This window comes from Cetorhinus maximus, chromosome 17, assembly GCF_964194155.1.
Source record: "Cetorhinus maximus chromosome 17, sCetMax3.hap1.1, whole genome shotgun sequence".
In the NCBI taxonomy this organism is placed as follows: Eukaryota; Metazoa; Chordata; class Chondrichthyes; order Lamniformes; family Cetorhinidae; genus Cetorhinus; species Cetorhinus maximus.
The window spans coordinates 12,709,937-12,730,844 of NC_135895.1; the positions used below are offsets into that span (position 1 = coordinate 12,709,937).

Here is a 20,908-nt window from a genome sequence, read left to right on the forward strand (position 1 = left end):
TCCTCCTTTCCTTCCAAAATGTCAAATACCCTTGAATATTCAAGTCCCAGCCTCGGTCACTTTGTAACCATGTCTCTGAAATGGCTATCAAATCATACTCTTTCATTTCTATTTGTGCTATCAACTCATCCATCTTATTACGAATGCTGTGAGCATTCAGATGAAGAACCTTTAATTCTGTCTTTACTGTTTTTCCCCACTCTGACCTTATTTACTTGTGCAGTCTTATGTTTGTATGCTCTGTCCCTCCCTATCAGTCTTTGGTTATCATTACCTGTATCGCTACCTTGCACTATTGCTGTGTCCATTCTCTTTAACTTTCCAAATCTCCCCTCACATGAACCATCCCCTTGACTATTTAATTTAAAGCCCTCTTAATAGCCCTAGTTATACGATTGGCCAGGACACTGGTCCCAGCACAGTTCAGGTGAAGACTGTCCCAATGGTACAGCTCCGCCTTTCCCCAGCACCTGGCGCCAGTGCCCTATGAATCGCAACCCATTTCTCCCACAACACATATTTGAGCCACACATTCAACTTTCTGATTTTATTTACCCCATGCCAATTTGCTTGTGGCTCAGGTAGTAATCCAGAGATTATTACCTTTTTGGTTCTGCATTTTAATTTAGTCCCAGTTGCTCATACTCCCTTAGCAGAACCTCTTTCCGAGTTCCACCTGTGTTGTTGATACCCATGTGGGCTACGACAACTAGATCCTTCCTCCTTCCCACTCCAAGTTCCTCTCCAGCCCGGAGGAGATGTCCTTAACTCTTGCACCAACCAAACAGACAACACAGCCTTTGGGACTTCCGCTGTCAGCTGCAGAGAAATGAAAAGCCTCTCCACATTCGTTCTCTGACTAAAATGTTAAGGGAAAACATGCTGGAATGGATCGGCCATTTTAACCACTTTAAGATATTCTGACAGTGATCAACCCTCCATATTCTGTTGTGATTGGCCCTGCTAAATTCAGGATGTTTAACTGGATGTGATCTAGGTCTTGCTGCATGCAGGCATGGGCATGCAAGGGGGCTTCATTATCAGAAGAGTTGTAAATGTGTCTGAAACCTCTCAAAGTTGATCACAAAGTATAACTTGCTTTGAAGTGCACTGACTGTTAATGCAGGCAAAAATGACACTCATTTGATATTTGTATACAAAACACAGGAAGTATGTATGCAGGTACAGCAAGTAATTAGCAAATGGTATATTAGCCTTTATTACAAAGGGATTGGATTATAAGAATCAAGGTGTCTCACTGCAATTTTATAGAGCCTTGATGTGACCACACCTGGACTACTGTGTACAGTTATGATCTCTTTATCTATGGAAGGTTGAAGAAAGGAATGTTACAAAGGCTCAGTGGGCTGATTCCTGAGATGAGAGGATTGCCCTGTAAGGCGACATTGGATTGCATTGGGGATAGTCTTCTGTCGTGAAGGAGGATGGTTTGTGCCGTGGTGGTCAACTCTTTGTTAAGCATCGCCTGCTGTGGCTCAGGAACCTCACTCTGTATGGCAGTCTCTGGCACATATGCTGTAGAGGAAGACAGTGGGCTGAGTAGGTGCACGATTCACTGTTCTCTGTTTCCTGGGCTATCTTCTCAAACAGCTGAGCTTTTCGTTTCTGCTCGACTCTTTCAATGCACTTTCAAACAGTTAGCATCCGGAGGTCACAGCCGTCAGCAACTTTCTCCCAGTTGTCAGTGTCAATGTCCGCCATCTTCATAACTTTCTTACAGGTGTCCTTGTAGTGGGGGTATGGATGCCCAGGAGGTTATGACCCAATGGCCAATTCACTGCACAGAAGGTGTTTGGGTATATGGTTATTATCTGTCTGATGAACGTGGCCAAGCTTGTCAGCAGCATTGATCTCAACTAGGCATTCGACCATGTGAGCAGAGGCGGTCTATTTAAGCTGCTGGAGAAAATTGGCTGCCCGCTAAAGTTGCTCAACGTGATCTCCTCTTTCCAATGGCAACTTGATGGGTAAGGTCAGGTTGGGTCAACAATGGAACCCTTTGAGAGATGCAGTGGGGTCAGGCACAAAAACATTGTCCCTCTAAAACTTGGTTATGAATGATTGATTATTATTATGAATAACATAGATGCAGCAAAGAAGTTCCATCGTTAACATTGGGCTGCAGACTATGCAGTAGAGTTGATGCGAAATGTTAATGGATATAGAGCCCAATGAGTGGATGGGTTTGGCCGGCAGCCGGAACTTCTGTTTGGGGATCGGGTGGCGGCCGGACGTTTGTAGAGCGCCGGTTCGACTTCCGGTAAAGATGGCGGCCCCCAGAGCCCGTTGGACGCCGCCGCTCTCCCTATGGAGCCTGGGGATTGTTTTGGGTCTTCTCGCCGGCCGGGGCGCTTCCGAGACTGTGGGAGTGCAGGTGAGGATGTGCCGCGGACTTTAGTCCTGGGCCGGGCGGGATGGCGGAGCTCAGCCTGAAATATAGTGAGAGGGCCTGGGGGGAGTGAGAGGGCCTGGGGGGAGTGAGAGGGCCTGGGGGGAGTGAGAGGGCCTGGGGGGAGTGGGGCAGCCCCCCGGGCTCCGGCCACTCTCAGTCTGCCCGAGAGAGAGGGGCTGGACCGTCATTTAGCTTCGGGCGGAGAGAATGTTGACCCCCTTGCTCGGGGCCATTGGGAAGAGGACAGGTGGTGGTGATGCACTCTACAGTTGAGTAGCCCATCACGCAGCTTCTGCTTTGCTTGTGTCAGCATCACAGACGAACATCCGCATTCCGCCAACATTTATGAATGTGTCATAGAATTATACAGCACAGAAACAGGCCCTTCAGCCCATTGTGTCCGCGCCGGTCAACAAACCCCTACCTACTCTAATCCCATTTTCCAGCACTTGGCCCGTAGCCCTGTCTGCTATGGCCTTTCAAGGGTTTATCTAAATACTTCTTAAATGTTGTGAGGATTCCCGCCTCTACCACCCTTTCAGGCAATGAGTTCCAGATACCCCCCCACCCTTTGGGTGAAAAAAAATTTCCTCAAATCTTTTCCAAACCTCCTGCCCCTTATCTTAAATCTATGCCCCTAGTTATTGATTCCTCCACTAAGGGGAAAAATTTCTTCCTATCTATGCATGTCATAAATTTGTACACCTCAATCAGGTCCCTTCTCAGGCTCCTCTGTTCTAAGGAAAACAATCCCAGCCTATCTAGTCTCTCTTCATAGCTGAAACACTCCAGCCCAGGCAACATCCTGGTGAATCTCCTCTGCACCCTCTCCAGTGCAATCACACCCTTCCTATAGTGTGGTGACCAGAACTGCAAACAGTACTCCAGATGTGGCCTAACTAATGCTTTATAAAGCTCCATCATAACCTCTCAGCTCTCGTAATCAATGCCTCAACTAATAAAGGCAAATATCCCATATGCCGCCTTAACCACCTTATCTACTTGTCCTGCTGCCTTCAAGGACCGATGGATATGCACACCAACGTCCCGCTGATCCTCTGCACTTCGTAGGGTCCTACCATTCATTGTGTACTCCCTTGCCTTGTTAGTCCTCCCAAAATGCATCACCTCACACTTTTTAGGATTAAATTCTATTTGCCACTGTTCTGCCCAGCTGATCAGCTTGTCTATATCGTCCCCGTGGTCTAAGGCTTTCCTCCTCGTTATTTACCACACCACCAGTTTTCGTGTCATCTATGAATTTATCTCCTACATTCATGTCTTAATGTACACCAAAAACAGCAGGGGACCCAGCACCGAACCCTGTGATACACCACCGGACGTAGTGGTTAACATGTGGTAATGACCAGATAATCTGTTTTTGTGATGTTGATTGAGGGATCAATATCGGCCAGGACACTGGGGAGAACTCCCTTGCTCTCCTTCGAAATAGTGTCATGGGACCTTTTACATCCACCTGAGCAGACAGGTGGACCCTCGGTTCAATGTCTCATTTGAAAGATAATGCTGTGCTCCCTCAGTATTGCACTGGAGGGTCAGCCTTGATTTTTATGCTCAAACCCTGTAGTGGAACTTGAACTCAGAACCTTGTGATTCAGAGGGTGAAGTGCTAACAACTGAGCTGATGAACAGCTGATAGATATGGATAGTGGCGAGAGCGCCTGGGAGGAGAAAGAGACAGAGTGAGATTTACTTTCACATATGTGACCTTGGGTCAGAATAGGTTACTTGTCACTAAGCAAGATTCAGCAAGTCTGCCTGAGGAGCTGGGGGCCGGCTTTATTACGAGTGAGCAAAGTAGAATGCAGTTCAGTGCAATGAGTGCGAAGTGAATCATGTCCCAGAACTCTTTAATGTTTCATCCATGCTTTGATAATCTGAATGTAAAATTCTTAAAGGGCTTGACAGAGTAGATAATGGGAGGATGTTTCTCATGGCTGGGGAGTCTAGAAATAGGGGGCATAGCCTCAGAATAAGGGTCCGACCATTTAGGACCAAGATGAAAAATTTCAGAGAGTTGTGGATCTTTGGAAATTTCTACCTCAGAGAGCTGTGGATGCTCAGTTATTGAGCATATTCAAGGCAGAGATTGAGTGCTGATGGGAATAATGTGGGAAAGTAGAGTTGAGGTAAAAGATCAGCCATGATTGAATTGAATGGTGGAGCAGGCTCAAGGGGCTGAATGGCCTACTCCTGCTCCTATTTCTTATGTTCTTAAAATATTCTTAGATTCTTTAATCTTCCTTGGGATGTGGGCATCGATGGCCATACCAGCGTTCGTTGCCCATCCCTAACTGCCCCTGCATCGACTGGCTTGCTAGGTCATTTCAGAGGGTAGTTAAGAGTCAACCACATTGCTCTGAGTCTGGAGTCACAGGTAGGCCAGACCAGATAAGGATGGCAGATTTCCTTCCCTAAAAGAAATTGGTGAACCAGATGGGTTTTTGCAACAATTAATAGTTTCATGGCACCGTTACTGAGACTAGATTTATATTCCAGATTTATTAATTGATTTTAAATTCCATGGTGGGATTTGAACCCATGTCCCTGGAGCATTAGCATGGGCCTCTGGATTACTAAACAAAATAAAAACAGAATTACCTGGAAAAACTCAGCAAGTCTGGCAGCATCGGCGGAGAAGAAATCAGTCAACGTTTCGAGCCCTCATGGCCCTTCAGCAGAACTGAAGCATAGTTTCAACAAGGGAGAAATATAAATTGGTTTAAGGTGGGTGGGGGGGAAGAGACACATTGAGGGTGTGGTGTGAGCAGATAATCAAAAGATGTCAGAGACAAAAGGGTCAAAGAGGTGTTGAAGGTGGTGGTCTTTGTCTGAGAAAAGTGCTAATTAAGAATGCAAGACAGGATATTCAAAGTACAGCTCTAGTGGGGGTGGGGTGGAAAGACTAAAGGTTTTAGTTTTAGATTTAAAAATAATGGAAATAGGTGGGGAAAGAAGAATCTATATAAATTATTGAAAAAAAAGGCGGGTGGGGGGGGGAAAGAAACGGGGTGGGGATGGGGGGAGGGGGAGTTTAAGATCTAAAGTTGTTGAATTCAATATTCAGCCCAGAAGGCTGTAAAGTGCCTAGTCGGAAGATGAGGTGCTGTTCCTCCAGTTTGCGTTGGGCTTCACTGGAACAATGCAGCAAGCCAAGGACAGACATGTGGGCAAGAGAACAGGGTGGAGTGTTAAAATGGCAAGCGACAGGGAGGTTTGGGTCTTTCTTGCGGACAGACCGCAGGTGTTCCGCAAAACGGTCGCCCAGTTTGCGTTTGGTCTCTCCAATGTAGAGGAGACCGCATTGGGAGCAACGAATGCAGTAGACTAAGTTAGGGGAAATGCAAGTGAAATGCTGCTTCACTTGAAAGGAGTGTTTGGGCCCTTGGACGGTGAGGAGAGAGGAAGTGAAGGGGCAGGTGTTGCATCTTCTGCGTGGGCATGGGGAGGTGCCATAAGTGGGGGTTGAGGAGTAGGGGGTGATGGAGGAGTGGACCAGGGTGTCCCGGAGGGAACGATCCCTACGGAATGCTGTCAAGGGGGGTGAAGGGAAGATGTGTTTGGTGGTGGCATCGTGCTGGAGTTGGCGGAAATGGCGGAGGATGATCCTTTGAATGCGGAGGCTGGTGGGGTGATAAGTGAGGACAAGGGGGACCCTATCATGTTTCTGGGAAGGAGGAGAAGGCGTGAGGGAGGATGCGCGGGATATGGGCCGGACACGGTTGAGGGCCCTGTCAACGACCGTGGATGGAAAACCTCGGTTAAGGAAGAAGGAGGACATGTCAGAGGAGCTGTTTTTGAAGGTAGCGTCATCAGAACAGATGCGACGGAGGCGGAGGAACTGAGAGAATGGGATGGAGTCTTTACAGGAAGCGGGGTGTGAGGAGCTGTAGTCGAGGTAGCTGTGGGAGTCGGTAGGCTTGTAATGGATATTGGTGGACAGTCTATCATCAGAAATTGAGACAGAGAGGTCAAGGAAGGGAAGAGAAGTGTCAGAGATGGACCATGTGAAGATGATGGAGGGGTGGAGATTGGAAGCAAAATTAATAAATTTTTCCAGGTCCCGACGAGAGCATGAAGCAGCACCGAAGTAATCATCGATGTACCGGAGAAAGAGTTGTGGGAGGGGGCCGGAGTAGGACTGGAACAAGGAATGTTCCACATACCCCATAAAGAGACAGGCATAGCTGGGGCCCATGCGGGTACCCATCTCTGACACTTCTCTTCCCTTCCTTGACCTCTCTGTCTCAATTTCTGATGATAGACTGTCCACCAATATCCATTACAAGCCTACCGACTCCCACAGCTACCTCGACTACAGCTCCTCACACCCCGCTTCCTGTAAAGACTCCATCCCATTCTCTCAGTTCCTTCGCCTCCGTCGCATCTGTTCTGATGACGCTACCTTCAAAAACAGCTCCTCTGACATGTCCTCCTTCTTCCTTAACCGAGGTTTTCCACCCACGGTCGTTGACAGGGCCCTCAACCGTGTCCGGCCCATATCCCGCGCATCCTCCCTCACGCCTTCTCCTCCTTCCCAGAAACATGATAGGGTCCCCCTTGTCCTCACTTATCACCCCACCAGCCTCCGCATTCAAAGGATCATCCTCCGCCATTTCCGCCAACTCCAGCACGATGCCACCACCAAACACATCTTCCCTTCACCCCCCTTGACAGCATTCCGTAGGGATCGTTCCCTCCGGGACACCCTGGTCCACTCCTCCATCACCCCCTACTCCTCAACCCCCACTTATGGCACCTCCCCATGCCCACGCAGAAGATGCAACACCTGCCCCTTCACTTCCTCTCTCCTCACCGTCCAAGGGCCCAAACACTCCTTTCAAGTGAAGCAGCATTTCACTTGCATTTCCCCTAACTTAGTCTACTGCATTCGTTGCTCCCAATGCGGTCTCCTCTACATTGGAGAGACCAAACGCAAACTGGGCGACCGTTTTGCGGAACACCTGCGGTCTGTCCGCAAGAAAGACCCAAACCTCCCTGTCGCTTGCCATTTTAACACTCCACCCTGTTCTCTTGCCCACATGTCTGTCCTTGGCTTGCTGCATTGTTCCAGTGAAGCCCAACGCAAACTGGAGGAACAGCACCTCATCTTCCGACTAGGCACTTTACAGCCTTCTGGGCTGAATATTGAATTCAACAACTTTAGATCTTAAACTCCCCCTCCCCCCATCCCCACCCCGTTTCTTTCCCCCCCCCACCCGCCTTTTTTTTCAATAATTTATATAGATTCTTCTTTCCCCACCTATTTCCATTATTTTTAAATCTAAAACTAAAACCTTTAGTCTTTCCACCCCACCCCCACTAGAGCTGTACTTTGAATATCCTGTCTTGCATTCTTAATTAGCACTTTTCTCAGACAAAGACCACCACCTTCAACACCTCTTTGACCCTTTTGTCTCTGACATCTTTTGATTATCTGCTCACACCACACCCTCAATGTGTCTCTTCCCCCCCACCCACCTTAAACCAATTTATATTTCTCCCTTGTTGAAACTATGCTTCAGTTCTGCTGAAGGGCCATGAGGGCTCGAAACGTTGACTGATTTCTTCTCCGCCGATGCTGCCAGACTTGCTGAGTTTTTCCAGGTAATTCTGTTTTTATTTTGTTTTGGATTTCCAGCATCCGCAGTAGCTTTTAGCTTTTTGTTTTTATCTCTGGATTACTAGGCCACTTTAAATAAAGTGGTCACTCCTATTTCTTATGTTTGTCTCAGCCTTCCTCAGATCTCTTACAACCATGTGTCCCTCTTGATCCTTTGTTTGTCTGACAATGGCCATTTGTGCAACCCCTTGGCTCCATTCCAGAGCTTTCATCCCCCGGCTTCACTCTTTCCCCTTACACTCTGTATAGAGATTTGGCAAAGTATGTTGTGCTTGTGGCGACATAGCAAAATGTTTCTCCTGCTGCCTGGTATAAATTGTACAACTGTGTTCTGATTGACTTGGAATTTGCAATGGTAATGGCAGCGAAATGGTTAGCTTTCATTGCCATTACTCAACTGAAATTGACAGCAACTTTGGGAGTCTGCACAAATGAAGCGAAAATCCAGAATTTGCTGTCGGTGATTTTCCACTTGTACAGAAGGTGGGCTCTTGAGGTTCCCTACCCCGCACAAGAGTGCAGTGCAGCGTTTACGCTGTTGGTCTTGCTGTAAAAACCCTTGAAAAAGTTACACCTTGTTGAATGTACTAAGTTTGTGATTGAGTATTGCTGAAAAGAGAGACATGTTGCCAAAACCTTTTGTCTTGCACTCATCAGGACAAATACAAGATTACCAAATTTTTAAACAATCCCAACAATTTTATACTGTAGGAGAGAAGGGTGCTGATTGGTTGGCAAGTTGACTGGTTGGCAGAGGTGTTGCCTTGGAGAAAGCATCGGGGAATTATAGGCTTCCCAAGCTACTGAGTAAATGAAAAAAGACATAAGTTCATAAGTGGTAATAAACACTCTCACTGGCCCTGAAAAGCTAATTTTATATTTGTGGAATGTCATGATATGATAAATTCACAAATTAAATTTTTTGAAATGTTGTCTTTATTTTATCTTCTATCTTAACCCAATCATTATTTATTTCACCACCTGAGATTTTAAATTAAAAGTAACACATTTGAGCTTTTAACTTCCTGCTTTGCTGTTTGTGAGAATACTTCAGTGTGATTGGCTGCTTACCCTCCTTGTTGGCATCGCTGCTGCGAGGTGCTTGGGGATCCCCTTGACTTGGTGCCAGATTTCAACTGTTGATTGGACAGGGGAGATGCACACCGTAGAAATCCCTAGCTCTTTGTGAGCAGCTTTCTTTGAAGCCAGTGGGTGAGCGCTGTCACTTCACTACTGACTGCAAAATCCGGTTATTGTGTTGTTAGTGCAGGAATCCCTTTGCTCTGGAATTTCCCCCCTAAAAGTTTCTCCACTGCAAATTTTTTCTTATGAAATAGATCGACAATTCCCTTTTGAAAGTTATAATTGAGCTTACTTCCATTACCCTTTCAGGTTTCTACCAAAGATTTGTTTTTTATAAGTGGCAGAAGCAAGGTAAAGGCACTTTCTGATCTGCACAGCTGTTTTATTTGAAATTCATTCGTGGGATGTGGGCGTCACTGGCAAGGCCTTCATTTATTGAGGCGATGGTGAGTCGCCGCCTTGACAAGTGGATTGCCATTCCATTTCAGAGGGCCGTTAAGCGTCAACCACATTGCTGTCGAAGAAGCAGAGTATTACTTAAATGGAGAACGGCTGGATAATTCTGAGGTGCAGAGGGATCTAGGTGTTCTGGTACATGAGTCATAAAAAGTTAGTATGCAGGTGCAGCAAGTAATTAAGAAGGCTAATGGAATGCTAGCCTTTATTAAGAGACGGAGTGAACATAAAAGTAAGGATGTTATGCTTCAGTTGTACACGGCAGTGGTGAGACCGCACCTTGAGTATTGTGTGCAGCTTTGGTCTCCTTATATAAGGAAGGGTGTAAATGCATTGGAGGCGGTTCAGAGGAGGTTTACTAGATTGATACCTGGAATGAGTGGGTTGTCTTATGAGGAAAGGTTGGATGGACTGGGGTTGTTTCCACTGGAGTTTAGAAGAGTGAGGGGTGATTGGATTGAAGTATACAAGATCCTGAACGGCCTTGACAAGGTGGACGTGGAAAGGATGTTTCCTCTTGTGGGTGAATCCAAAACTAGGGGGCCCTGTTTTAAAATTAGGGGTCGCTCTTTTAGGACAGATATGAGGAGAATTTTTTTCTCTCAGAGGGTTGTGCGACTTTGGAACCCTCTGCTTCAGGTGGAGGTGGAGGTGGGGGTCATTGAATATTTTTAAGGTAGAGGCAGATAGATTTTAATTAGGCATTGGAATCAAAGGTTATTGGGGTTAGATGAGAATGTTTCGAAACACAAGAAGATCAGCCATGATCTAATTGAATGACGGAGAAGGCTTAAGGGGCCAAATGGTCTACTCCTGTTCTTATTTCTTATGTTCTGTGGGTCTGGAGATATAGGTCAGGCCAGGTAAGGATGGCAGAGCTACAGACTAACCCAGTTGCAACAGCAGCCAACACATATAATAATTAAAAGTCCACAATCCTCAGCTCTAAAAATATTATCTGAAAAGGAAGCATGTATAGGGTTACAGGAAGAAGGTGGGGAAGTGGCACTATGTAATTACTCATTTGGAGACTCAGCGGGCAAATGGCCTCCTCCTGAGCTGTAACAGTTCCGTGATTCCGTCACCATCCCTGGGTATGTCCTGTCCCACCGGCAGGACAGACCCAGCAGAGGTGGTGGCACAGTGGTAGACAGTCAGGAGGGTGTTGCCCTGGGAGTCCTCAACATCGACTCTGGACCCAATGAGGTCTCCTGGCATCAGGTCAAACATGGGCAAGGAAACCTCCTGCTGATTACCACATACGACCCTCCCTCGGCGGATGAATCAGTGCTCCTCCATATTGAACACCACTTTGAGAAAGCACTGAGGGTGGCAAGAGCGCAGAATATACTCTGGATGGGGGACTTCAATGTCCGCCACCAAGTGTGGTTTGGTAGCACCACTACTGACCAAGCTGGCTGAGCCCTAAAGGACATGGCTGCTGGACTGGGTCTGCGGCAGGTGGTGAGGGAACCAACAAGAGGGAAAAACAGACTTGGACCTCATCCTCACCAGCCTGCCTGCCGCAGATGCATCTGTCCATGACAGTATCGGTGGGAGTGACCACCGCACAGTCATTGTGGAGACGAAGTCCCGCCTTCACATTGAGGATACCCTCCATCGTGTTGTGTGGTACTACCACCGTGCTAAATGGAATAGATTGCGAACAGATCTATCAACTCAAGACTGGGCATCCATGAGGCGCTGTGGGCCATCAGCAGCAGCAGAATTGTACTCAAACACAATCTGTAACCTCATGGCCCAGCATACCCCCCACTACCGTTACCATCAAGCCAGGGGATCAACCCTGGTTCAATGAAGAGTGCAGGGGTGCATGTTAGGAGCAGCACCAGGCATACCTAAAAATGAGGTGTCAACCTGGTGAAGGTATAACACAGGACTACTTGCATGCCAAACAGCATAAACAGCATGTGATAGACAGAGCTAAGTGATCCCACAACCACCAGATCAGATCTAAGCTCTGCAGTCCTGCCACATCCAGGCGTGAATGGTGGTGGACAAATAAATAACTCACTGGAGGAGGAGACTCCACAAATATTCCCATCCTCAATGATGGGGAAGCCCAGCACATCAATGCGAAAGATAAGGCTGAAGCATTCGCAACAATCTTCAGCCAGAAGTGCTGAGTGGATGATCCATCTCAGCCTCCTCCGGAGGTCCCCAGCATCACAGATGCCAGTCTTCAGCCAATTCAATTCAATCCACGTGATATCAAGAAACGGCCAAGCTGTTCCAGTACAGCTACAACACTGGCATCCACCCGGCTATGTGGAAAATTGCCCAGGTATGTCCTGTACATAAAACGCAGGACAAATCCAACCCAGCCAATTACCGCCCCATCAGTCTGCTCTCCATCATCAGTAAAGTAATGGAAGGGGTCATCAACAGTGCTATCAAGCGGCACTTGCTTAGCAATAACCTACTCACTGACGCCCAGTTTGGGTTCCTCCAGGGCCACTCAGCTCCTGACCTCATTACAACCTTGGTTCAAACATGGACAAAAGAGCTGAAGTCCTGAGGCAAGGTGAGAGTGACTGCCCTTGACATCAAGGCAGCATTTGACCGAGTGTGATATAAAGGAGCCCTAGCAAAACTGGAGTCAATGGGAATCAGGCAGAAAACTCTCTGCTGGTTGGAGTATGCCTAGCACAAAGGAAGATTGTTGTAGTTGTCGGAGGTCAGTCATCTCAGCTCCAGGACATCACTGCAGGAGTCCCTCAGGGTAGTGCCCTAGGCACAACCATCTTCAGCTGGTACATCAGTGACCTTCCATCATAAGGTCAGAAGTGGGGATGTTTGATGATTGCACAATGGTCAGCACCATTTGCGACTCCTCAGACACTGAAGCAGTCCATGTCCAAATGCAGCAAGACCTGGACAATATCCAGGCTTGGGTTGACAAGTGGCAAGTGACATTCACGCCACACCAGTGTCAGGCAATGACCATCTCCAACAAGAGAGAATCCAACGATCACCCTTGACGTGCAACTGCATTACCATCACTGAATCCCCCACTATCAACATCCTGGGGGGGACCATTGACCAGAAACTGAACTGGACTAGCCACATAAATACTGTGGCTACAAGAGCAGGTCAGAGGCTAAGAATCCTGCGACGAGTAACTCACCACCTGACTCCCCAAAGCCTGTCCACCATCTACAAAGTACAAGTCAGGAGTGTGATGGAATACTCCCCCACTTGCCTGAATGCGTGCAGCTCCCACAACACTGAAGAAACTTGACACCGTCCAGGACAAAGCAGTCTGATTGAATGGCACCACATCCACAAACATTCACTCCCTCCACCGCCGATGCACAGTAGCAGCAGTGTACACCGTATATAAGATGCACTGCAGGAATCTACCAAGGCTCCTTAGACAGCACCTTCCAAACCCACGACCACTACCACTTAGAAGGACAAGGGCAGCAGGTAGATGGGAACACTGCCACCTGGAAGTTCCCCTCCAAGTCACCCACCATCCTGACTTGGAAACATATCTCCGTTCCTTCACTGTCACTAGGTCAAAATCCTGGAACTCCCTCCCTAACAGCACTGTGGGTGTACCTACACCACATTGACTGCAGCGGTTCAAGAAGGCAGCTCACCACCACCTTCTCAAGGGCAATTAGGGATGGGCAATAAATGCTGGCCCAGCCAGCGAAGCCCACATCCAGTGAATTAATTTTTAAAAAATGTTCGTTCATTTCAGATCACAACTGGCTGCATCATCTTCCCCACTTTTGCCAGTTACCTTAAATTCATGTCCTGTGGTTTTTGTAGGATCCTTGGGGAAGGAGCAGAGCAATGGGACTAATTGGATAACTCGTACAGGCATGATGGGCCAAATGGCCTCCTCATGTGCTCATGTTTCTGTGATTCTTATCTAAATAAATGCTTGCTTTATTTTAATGAAAGGGTTTTTTTTTGGCATTGTTTAGACACTGACACCAGCCTGAGGTTGCAAAGTCTGTTCTGAGCGCAGAGTGATTAGTCAGAGGTTATGACAGGCAACTTTCCAAATGTGTCTTTTTCATTTGACATCTCTGTTGTGGTTTTTCCTTTGGTGCCTATCGGGGAAAGATGCCAGCGATACATATTGCTGCCTTTTTGTTACAGGAGCCAGTGTTAGCTTCTAGCAGCTCTGTCATAGAATAGAGTAAAAGATGCAGTGCCCAATGTAGAGAGAGCCTTACTCTTTATCTAAGCATGCTGTAACTGCTCTGCGAGTGGAACAGTGAAGCGAGAGCTTTATTCTGTATCCAACCCATGCTGTAACTGCTCTGCGAGTGTTTATCCAGCTGCTTGGGACTGCACGTACCTGGATCCATTCTTATCGTCCTAAATGTAGCCAGAGAACCACTTGCAGTGGCCTCTCTTCCTGCTCCCCTACTGCTATCTCTGGTGTCCCCCAAGGATCTATCCTTGGTCCCTCTCCCTCCCCCCCATTTCTCATCCACATGCTGCCCATCGAAGACATTATTTGAAAACACACCATTGGTTTCCATGTGCTCAAGTAACATTCACGCCACACAAGTGCCAGGCAATGACCATCTCCAACAAGAGACAGTCTAACCATTGCATCTTGACATTCAATGGCATTACCATCGCTGAATCCCCCACTATCAACATCCTGGGGGCTGCCATTGAACAGAAACTGAACTGGACCAGCCATATAAATACTGCGGCTGCAAGAGCAGGTCAGAGGCTAGGAATCCTGCGACAATTAACTCACCACCTGATTCCCCAAAGCCTGTCCACCATCTACAAGGCACAAGTCAGGAGTGTGATGGAATACTGTCCACTTGCCTGGATGAGTGCAGCTCCAACTACACTCAAGAAGCTCAACACCGCCAAGGACAAAGCAGCCCTTTTGATTGGTACCCCTTCCACAAACATTCATTCCCTGCACCACCGACGCACAGTAGCAGCAGTGTGTACCATCGACAAGATGCACTGCAGAAACTCACCAAGGCTCCTTAGACAGCACCTTCCAAACCCTAACTCTACCATGTAGAAGGACAAGGGCAGCAGACACATGGGAACACCACCACCTGGAAGTTCCCCTCCAAGCCATTCACCATCCTGATTTGGAAATATATCACCATTCCTTCACTGTCACTGGGTCAAAATCCTGGAAATCCCTTCCTAACAGCACTGTGGATGTACATACACCACATTGACTGCAGTGGTTCAAGAAGGCAGCTCACCACCACCTTCTCAAGGGCAACTAGAGATGCCAGCTATACCCACATCCTATGAATGAATTTTTAAAAATGTTCACTGACAACACCCAGCTGTACCTCACCACCACCACCTCTCTCGCACCCTTCACTTTCTTTGCATTGTTCAGGCTGTTTGTTCAAGACCTAATTCTGGATGGGCAGAAATTCCCTCCAATTAAATATTGGGAAGACTAGCCATTGTCCCAGCCACAAGCACTGCTGTCTAGCCCTGGACTCCATGCCTCTGCCAAGTAACTGTCTCTAGTCTGAACCAGACTGTTTGCCTACTTGATCCTGAGATGAGCTTTCAACCTCGTATCGGCACTTTGACTAGAAAGTACCTCAGCTCATCTGCTCTTGAAGTGCTCACCTGTGCATTTGTTACTTCTAGACTTGACTATTCCAACACACTCCAGGTCATTTCCTCACTTTCCCTAAACGTGTGCCATCCAAAAGTTCTGCTGCCCGGGTCCCAATTCCCAGTCAGTCCCATTCGTCCATCACCCCTGCACTCGCTGACCTACATTGGCTTCCAGTTAATCAAAACCTCAATTTTAAAATTCTCCTCCTTGTTTTGAAATCTTTCCAGGGCTTTGCCCCTCCCTATCTCTTCCAGTCCCACAAGCCTCCAAGGCACCTGGGTTCCTCTAATTCTGGCCCCTTGAGTATCCCTGATTTTAATCGTTTCAACCTTGGCGGCCATACTTCAGCTGTCCAGGCCCTAACCCCAGGAATTCCCTCCCTATACCTCTCTGACTTGCTTTCCTCCTTTAAGACACCCCATAAAGTCTACCTCTGACCAAGCTATTGGCCCTCTGTCCTAATGCCTCTTTATATGGCTCAGTATCTAATTTTGGTTTAGAATGCCCCTATGAAGCACTATGGGATTTAAAAAAAAATCTTTTACGGGGTGTGGGCACTGCTGGCTAGTTACGCGTGAGAAGGTGGTTGTCAGCTGCCTTCTTGAACTGCTGCAGTCCACATGGTGTGGGTACACCCACAGTGCTGTTAGGGAGGCAGTTCCAGGATTTTGACCCGGTGACAGAGAATGAACGGCGGTATAGTTCTAAGTCAGGATGGTGTGTAGCTTGGAGGGGAACTTGCAGGTGGTGGTGGTGTTTCCATGCATCTGCTGTCCTTGTCCTTCTAGATGGTAGTGGTCGTGGGTTTGGAAGGTTCTGTCGAAGGAGCTTTGGTGAGTTTCTGCAGTGCATCTTGTAGATGGTACACACTGTGCGTCGGTGGTGGAGGGAGTGGATATTGAAGGTAGTGGAAAGGGTGCCAGTCAAGTGGGCTGCTTCATCCTGGATAGTGTCCAGCTTTTTGCGTGTTGCCTTGTAGATGGTGGACAGGCTTTGGGGAGTCAGGTGGTGAGATTTTCTCCTCAGGATTCCCAGCCTCTGATCTGCTCTTGTAGCCACAGTATTGATATGGCTGGTCCAGTTCATTTTCTGGTCAATGATAACCCCTAATGCATTGATAGTGGAAGATTCAGAGATGGTAATGCCATTAAATGTCAACAGGAGATGGTTAGATTCTCAATTGCCTGGCGCTTGTGTGGTGTGAATGTTCCTTGCCACTTGTCAGCCCAAGCTTGGATATTGTCCAGGTCTGACTGCATGTGAGCACAGATTATTATGTTTAAAGGGACACTATATATATATATATATATATATATATATATATATAAAATTCAGCAGGTCAACAGCATCTGTGGAGAGAAACAGAGTTAATGTTTCAGGTTGATGACCTTTCATCAGTTCAACCTGAAACGTTAACCCTGTTTCTCTCCACAGATGCTGCCCGACCTGCTGAGTTTTTCCAGCAATTTTTGTTTTATTTCAGATTTCTGCAGATGCTGGTATTTTGCTTTTGTCCATATAAATAGATGATGACGTTGTGGCAATGTTAGAGGATTTTTACTCTGTCTCTAACCCATGCTATACCTGCCCTGGGAATGTTTGCTGCTGCACGATGTTGGCCAAAGCGGAAAAGTGCAGATTCCCTGGAATCATCACCCCTCATATTGATGAGCACAGGGAGAGAATTCCCAGTAGACTATCTGGAAGTTGCTATAAATGACAGTGCTAGAATCGGAATGAATTAGGGACATGGGACTTAGGAGCAGGAGTAGGCTATTCGGCCCTTCAAGTCTGCTCCATTGAGTGGGAGGAGGACGAATGTTGAAAACTTCTGAGAATAATTGCACTAAAAACTCGTACAAAACTGTATTTGCTAAAATGAATTGACCTCCCAAAGCTGGAGAAGAACACAAAATGGATGAACTCAATAGCACACAACATGTTAAATGTGAGTTGGCTTGTATGGTTTCACCTTAGTTCCCTGCTTCCTCCCCCATAAGGTGTAATTGGATAATGTGAGATCCCCCAGGGACATGGAAAATGATGAAAAGTTTTAAAATAATTTGCTTGTTAAAGAGTGTAGTTCTGTAGATGCATGATAAATAACCTAATTGTATTTGCACAGAAGGATTAAGCAATCTGGAGTAACTACTGGAGAGAGCCCAGCTGGCTGGAGTTAATCATATTGGCACCATACTAATGAGGTTGTGGATCAACTGGGATATGAACCTCCTGAAATTAAATTCAGAATCTCATTTCTAAGAAAAAGCTGAGGCTTAATGCATCTAGTTGCGGCGGCTCTGATTATTTTAAAAGTTGTTTCTCAGGATCCACTTGATGCATTACAGCAGTGACTAACCTTTAATCGGCCGTGAAGCACTTTGAAATGTCTGGTGTTGGTGAAAGGCGCTATATAAATGCAAGGCTTTCTTCCTTTTCCTTATAGATGCTGATTCACAAATTGAGGTTCATGTTTTAATGCTTTCTTGATGGAATCTCAGGTGTGAGCTTATTATGAGTTGCCAAGGCAAATAGACATCTGGTGTCCTTTTCCTAAACCTCTCTTGTCTCTTTCCCTCTCTCTCCTAAAAATCACCCCTTTGACCAAACTTTGGTACCCTGTCCTTTGGCTCAGCTTGAATGTTTGTCTGATAAAACTCCAGTGTAACTCCTCTGGGTGTTTTACAATGTTGAAGTGCGTATATAAGCGCAAGTAATTGTTGTACCTGTCTTGTTCTGTGTGAGCAATGTGCCTGGTTGAACAGGTCTAAGCAGTCAGTTACACCCATCGGTTCTGCGTTGATGGGGAGGTGTTTCTGAATTGCATTGATTTTAAAAAAAAACCATAGCTATATAATCCGACCAGCCCCTACATCAACATCAAGGGACTCAGTACAACCTTTGGGGGTCAGATATTCTTGTGGGGGGGTCACACCAGCTGCAGCCTGTCTGGAAACATTAAAAAACATTTATTTTATTTTCTATGTTTTGCAGTTCATTGGAGAACTGCCAATCACAGAATCATACAGTGCAGAAGAGGCCCTTCGGCCCATCGAGTCTGCACCGACACGTGAGAAACACCTGACCTACCTACCTAATCCCATTTACCAGCACTTGGCCCATAGCCTTGAATGTTATGATGTGCCAAGCGCTCATCCAGGTACTTTTTAAAGGATGTGAGGCAACCCGCCTCCACCACCCTCCCAGGCAGCGCATTCCAGACCGTCACCACCCTCTGGGTAAAAAAGGTTTTCCTCGCATCCCCCCCCACCAAACCTCCTGCCCCTCACCTTAAACTTGTGTCTCCTCGTGACTGACCCTTCAACTAAGGGGAACAGCTGCTCCCTATCCACCCTGACAATGCCCCTCATAATCTTGTACACTTCGATTAGGTCGCCCCTCAGTCTTCTCTGCTCCAACGAAAACAAACCCAAGTCTATCCAACCTCTCTTCATAACTTAAATGTTTCATCCCAGGCAACATCCTGGTGAATCTCCTCTGCACCCCCTCCAGTGCAATCACATCCTTCCTATAATGTGGCGACCAGAACTGCACACAGTACTCCAGCTGTGGCCTCACCAAGGTTCTATACAACTCCAGCATGACCTCCCTACTTTTGTAATCTATGTCTCGATTGATAAAGGCGAGTGTCCCATATGTCTTTTTCACCACCCCACTAATGTGCCCCTCCGCCTTCAGAGATCTATGGACACATGCCAAGGTCCCTTTATTCCTCAGAACTTCCTAGTGTCATGCCGGTCATTGAATACTTCCTTGTCAAATTACTCCTTCCAAAGTGTATCACCTCACACTTTTCAGGGTTAAATTCCATCTGCCATTTATCTGCCCATTTGACCATCCCGTCTATATCTTCCTGTAGCCCAAGACACTCCACCTCACTTAACCACCTGGCCAATCTTTGTGTCATCCGCAAACTTACTAATCCTGCCCCCCGCATAGTCATCTATGTCGTTTATATAAATGACAAATAATGGGGGACCCAGCACAGATCCCTGTGGTATGCCACTGGACACTGGCTTCCAGTCACTAAAGTATCCTTCTGTCATCATCCTCTGTCTCCTACAACTAAGCCAATTTTGAATCCACCTTATCAAATTACCCTGTATCCCATGTGCATTTGCCTTCTTTATAAGTCTCCCATGTGGGACCTTGTCAAAGGCTTTGCTGAAATCCATATAAACTACATCAACTGCACTATCCTCATCTACACACCTGGTCACCTCCTCAAAAAAATTCAATCAAATTTGTTAGGAATGACCTCCCTCTGACAAAGCCATGCTGACTATCCCTGATCAAAGCTTGCCTCTCCAAGTGGAGATCCCGTCGCCAATCATGTGACAACTTGGGTCTTTTGGTTGCATTTCACCCTCCGTGTCAAAAGGTTGTGGGTTCAACTCCCGCTGCAAGACCTGAGCACATAACCTTGGCTTACACTCCAGATCAGTACTGAGGGAGTGCTGCACTGTCGAGAGTGCTGTCCCTCAGTTAAGACCTTAAACCTCTCCCTCTGCGTGATCGGGTGAATGTAAAAGATTCTGAAGAAGGGACGGGGGAGTTCTCCCCAGTGTCTTGGCCAATGTTCCCCCTCAACCAGCACCAAAACAAATTAACTGGCCATTTTTTCTGTTTGTCAGACCTTTGGCATGTACCAATTGGCTGTCACATTTTCCTGCATTACAACCCTGACTGCACTTGTATGTTGCTGGCTGTTAGTTGCTCTGGGATGTTCTAAGGATGTGACAATATCTTGAATAAGTGTAAGTCCCTGCTTTTATAGCATCAATGGTAATGTAGCTTGGTGTTTAGGGACTGGTTGAGCAATTTAGGGGTTGTAGGTTCAAGCATCATCATGGCTATTTGAGAACTTGAATTTAGTCCATCTGTGTGCTGGCACCAATAAAGCTGTCGTTAAAAACCCAACTCGTTCACTCATATCTTTCAGGGGAGGAAGTCTGTCACTCCCACCTGGCCTGATTTGAGTGTCTCAGCTTAACTCTTAATGCATTGAGGCCTGGGCAGCGAATTATGTCTTGTCACCTTTGCTCACATCTGAACAATAGAATTGTAGCATGGTTACAGCACAGAGGGAGGTCATTCGGCCCGTTGTGCCTGTGCTAGCTCTCTGCAAGAGCAACTTATTTAGTCCCACTCCCCTGCCCTTTTCTCCCTGCATTTCTCTGCAAATACTTTTCTGTTCAGACAATGATTGTACCCTTTATCTCATATTGCCTCTCCTCATTCTTCTTTTGAAAGTCTCGGTTAAATCTGCTTCCATCACACTCTCAGGCAGTTAACGTTTCGAGTCTATATGACTCTTTATTTTTATTTTTGTGCCAGCATTTTACATGCTTTATTAACCTCTCTCCCAACCGGCCCTGCCATCTTCAACAATTTGTGAATATATATCGCCTGGCCCCTCTGTTCCTTTACAATTGTACCCTTTATTTTATATTGCCACTCCTCATTCTGCCTACAAAAATGAATCACTTCACACTTCTCAGCATTAAATTTCATCTGCTATTCATCCCCCCCCCCCCACCAATTCCACCAGCCTGACGATATCCTGTGTAACAAAGTAAAATATTTAACTGTAATTCTAATCTGGTGGAAGGAGTATGTTCAAGGCACCAGAATGACCATGAATGTTGAGATTATGCCTAACAGGAAGGATTGAATAGGCTGGGGA

The 20,908-nt window shown here is 46.7% G+C and overlaps 1 protein-coding gene across 1 annotated transcript in view; it reads left to right on the plus strand.

The window, feature by feature from the left end:
* The first annotated feature begins 2,258 nt into the window (after positions 1 to 2,258).
* pigk (phosphatidylinositol glycan anchor biosynthesis, class K) overlaps positions 2,259 to 20,908 on the plus strand; it is a 127,459-nt gene continuing 108,809 nt past the window's right edge. The window contains exon 1 of the mRNA XM_078560732.1: positions 2,259 to 2,395. Coding sequence (XP_078416858.1) covers positions 2,288 to 2,395 — 108 coding nt within the window. The 5' untranslated portion in view covers positions 2,259 to 2,287. The remainder of the gene's footprint in view (positions 2,396 to 20,908) is intronic.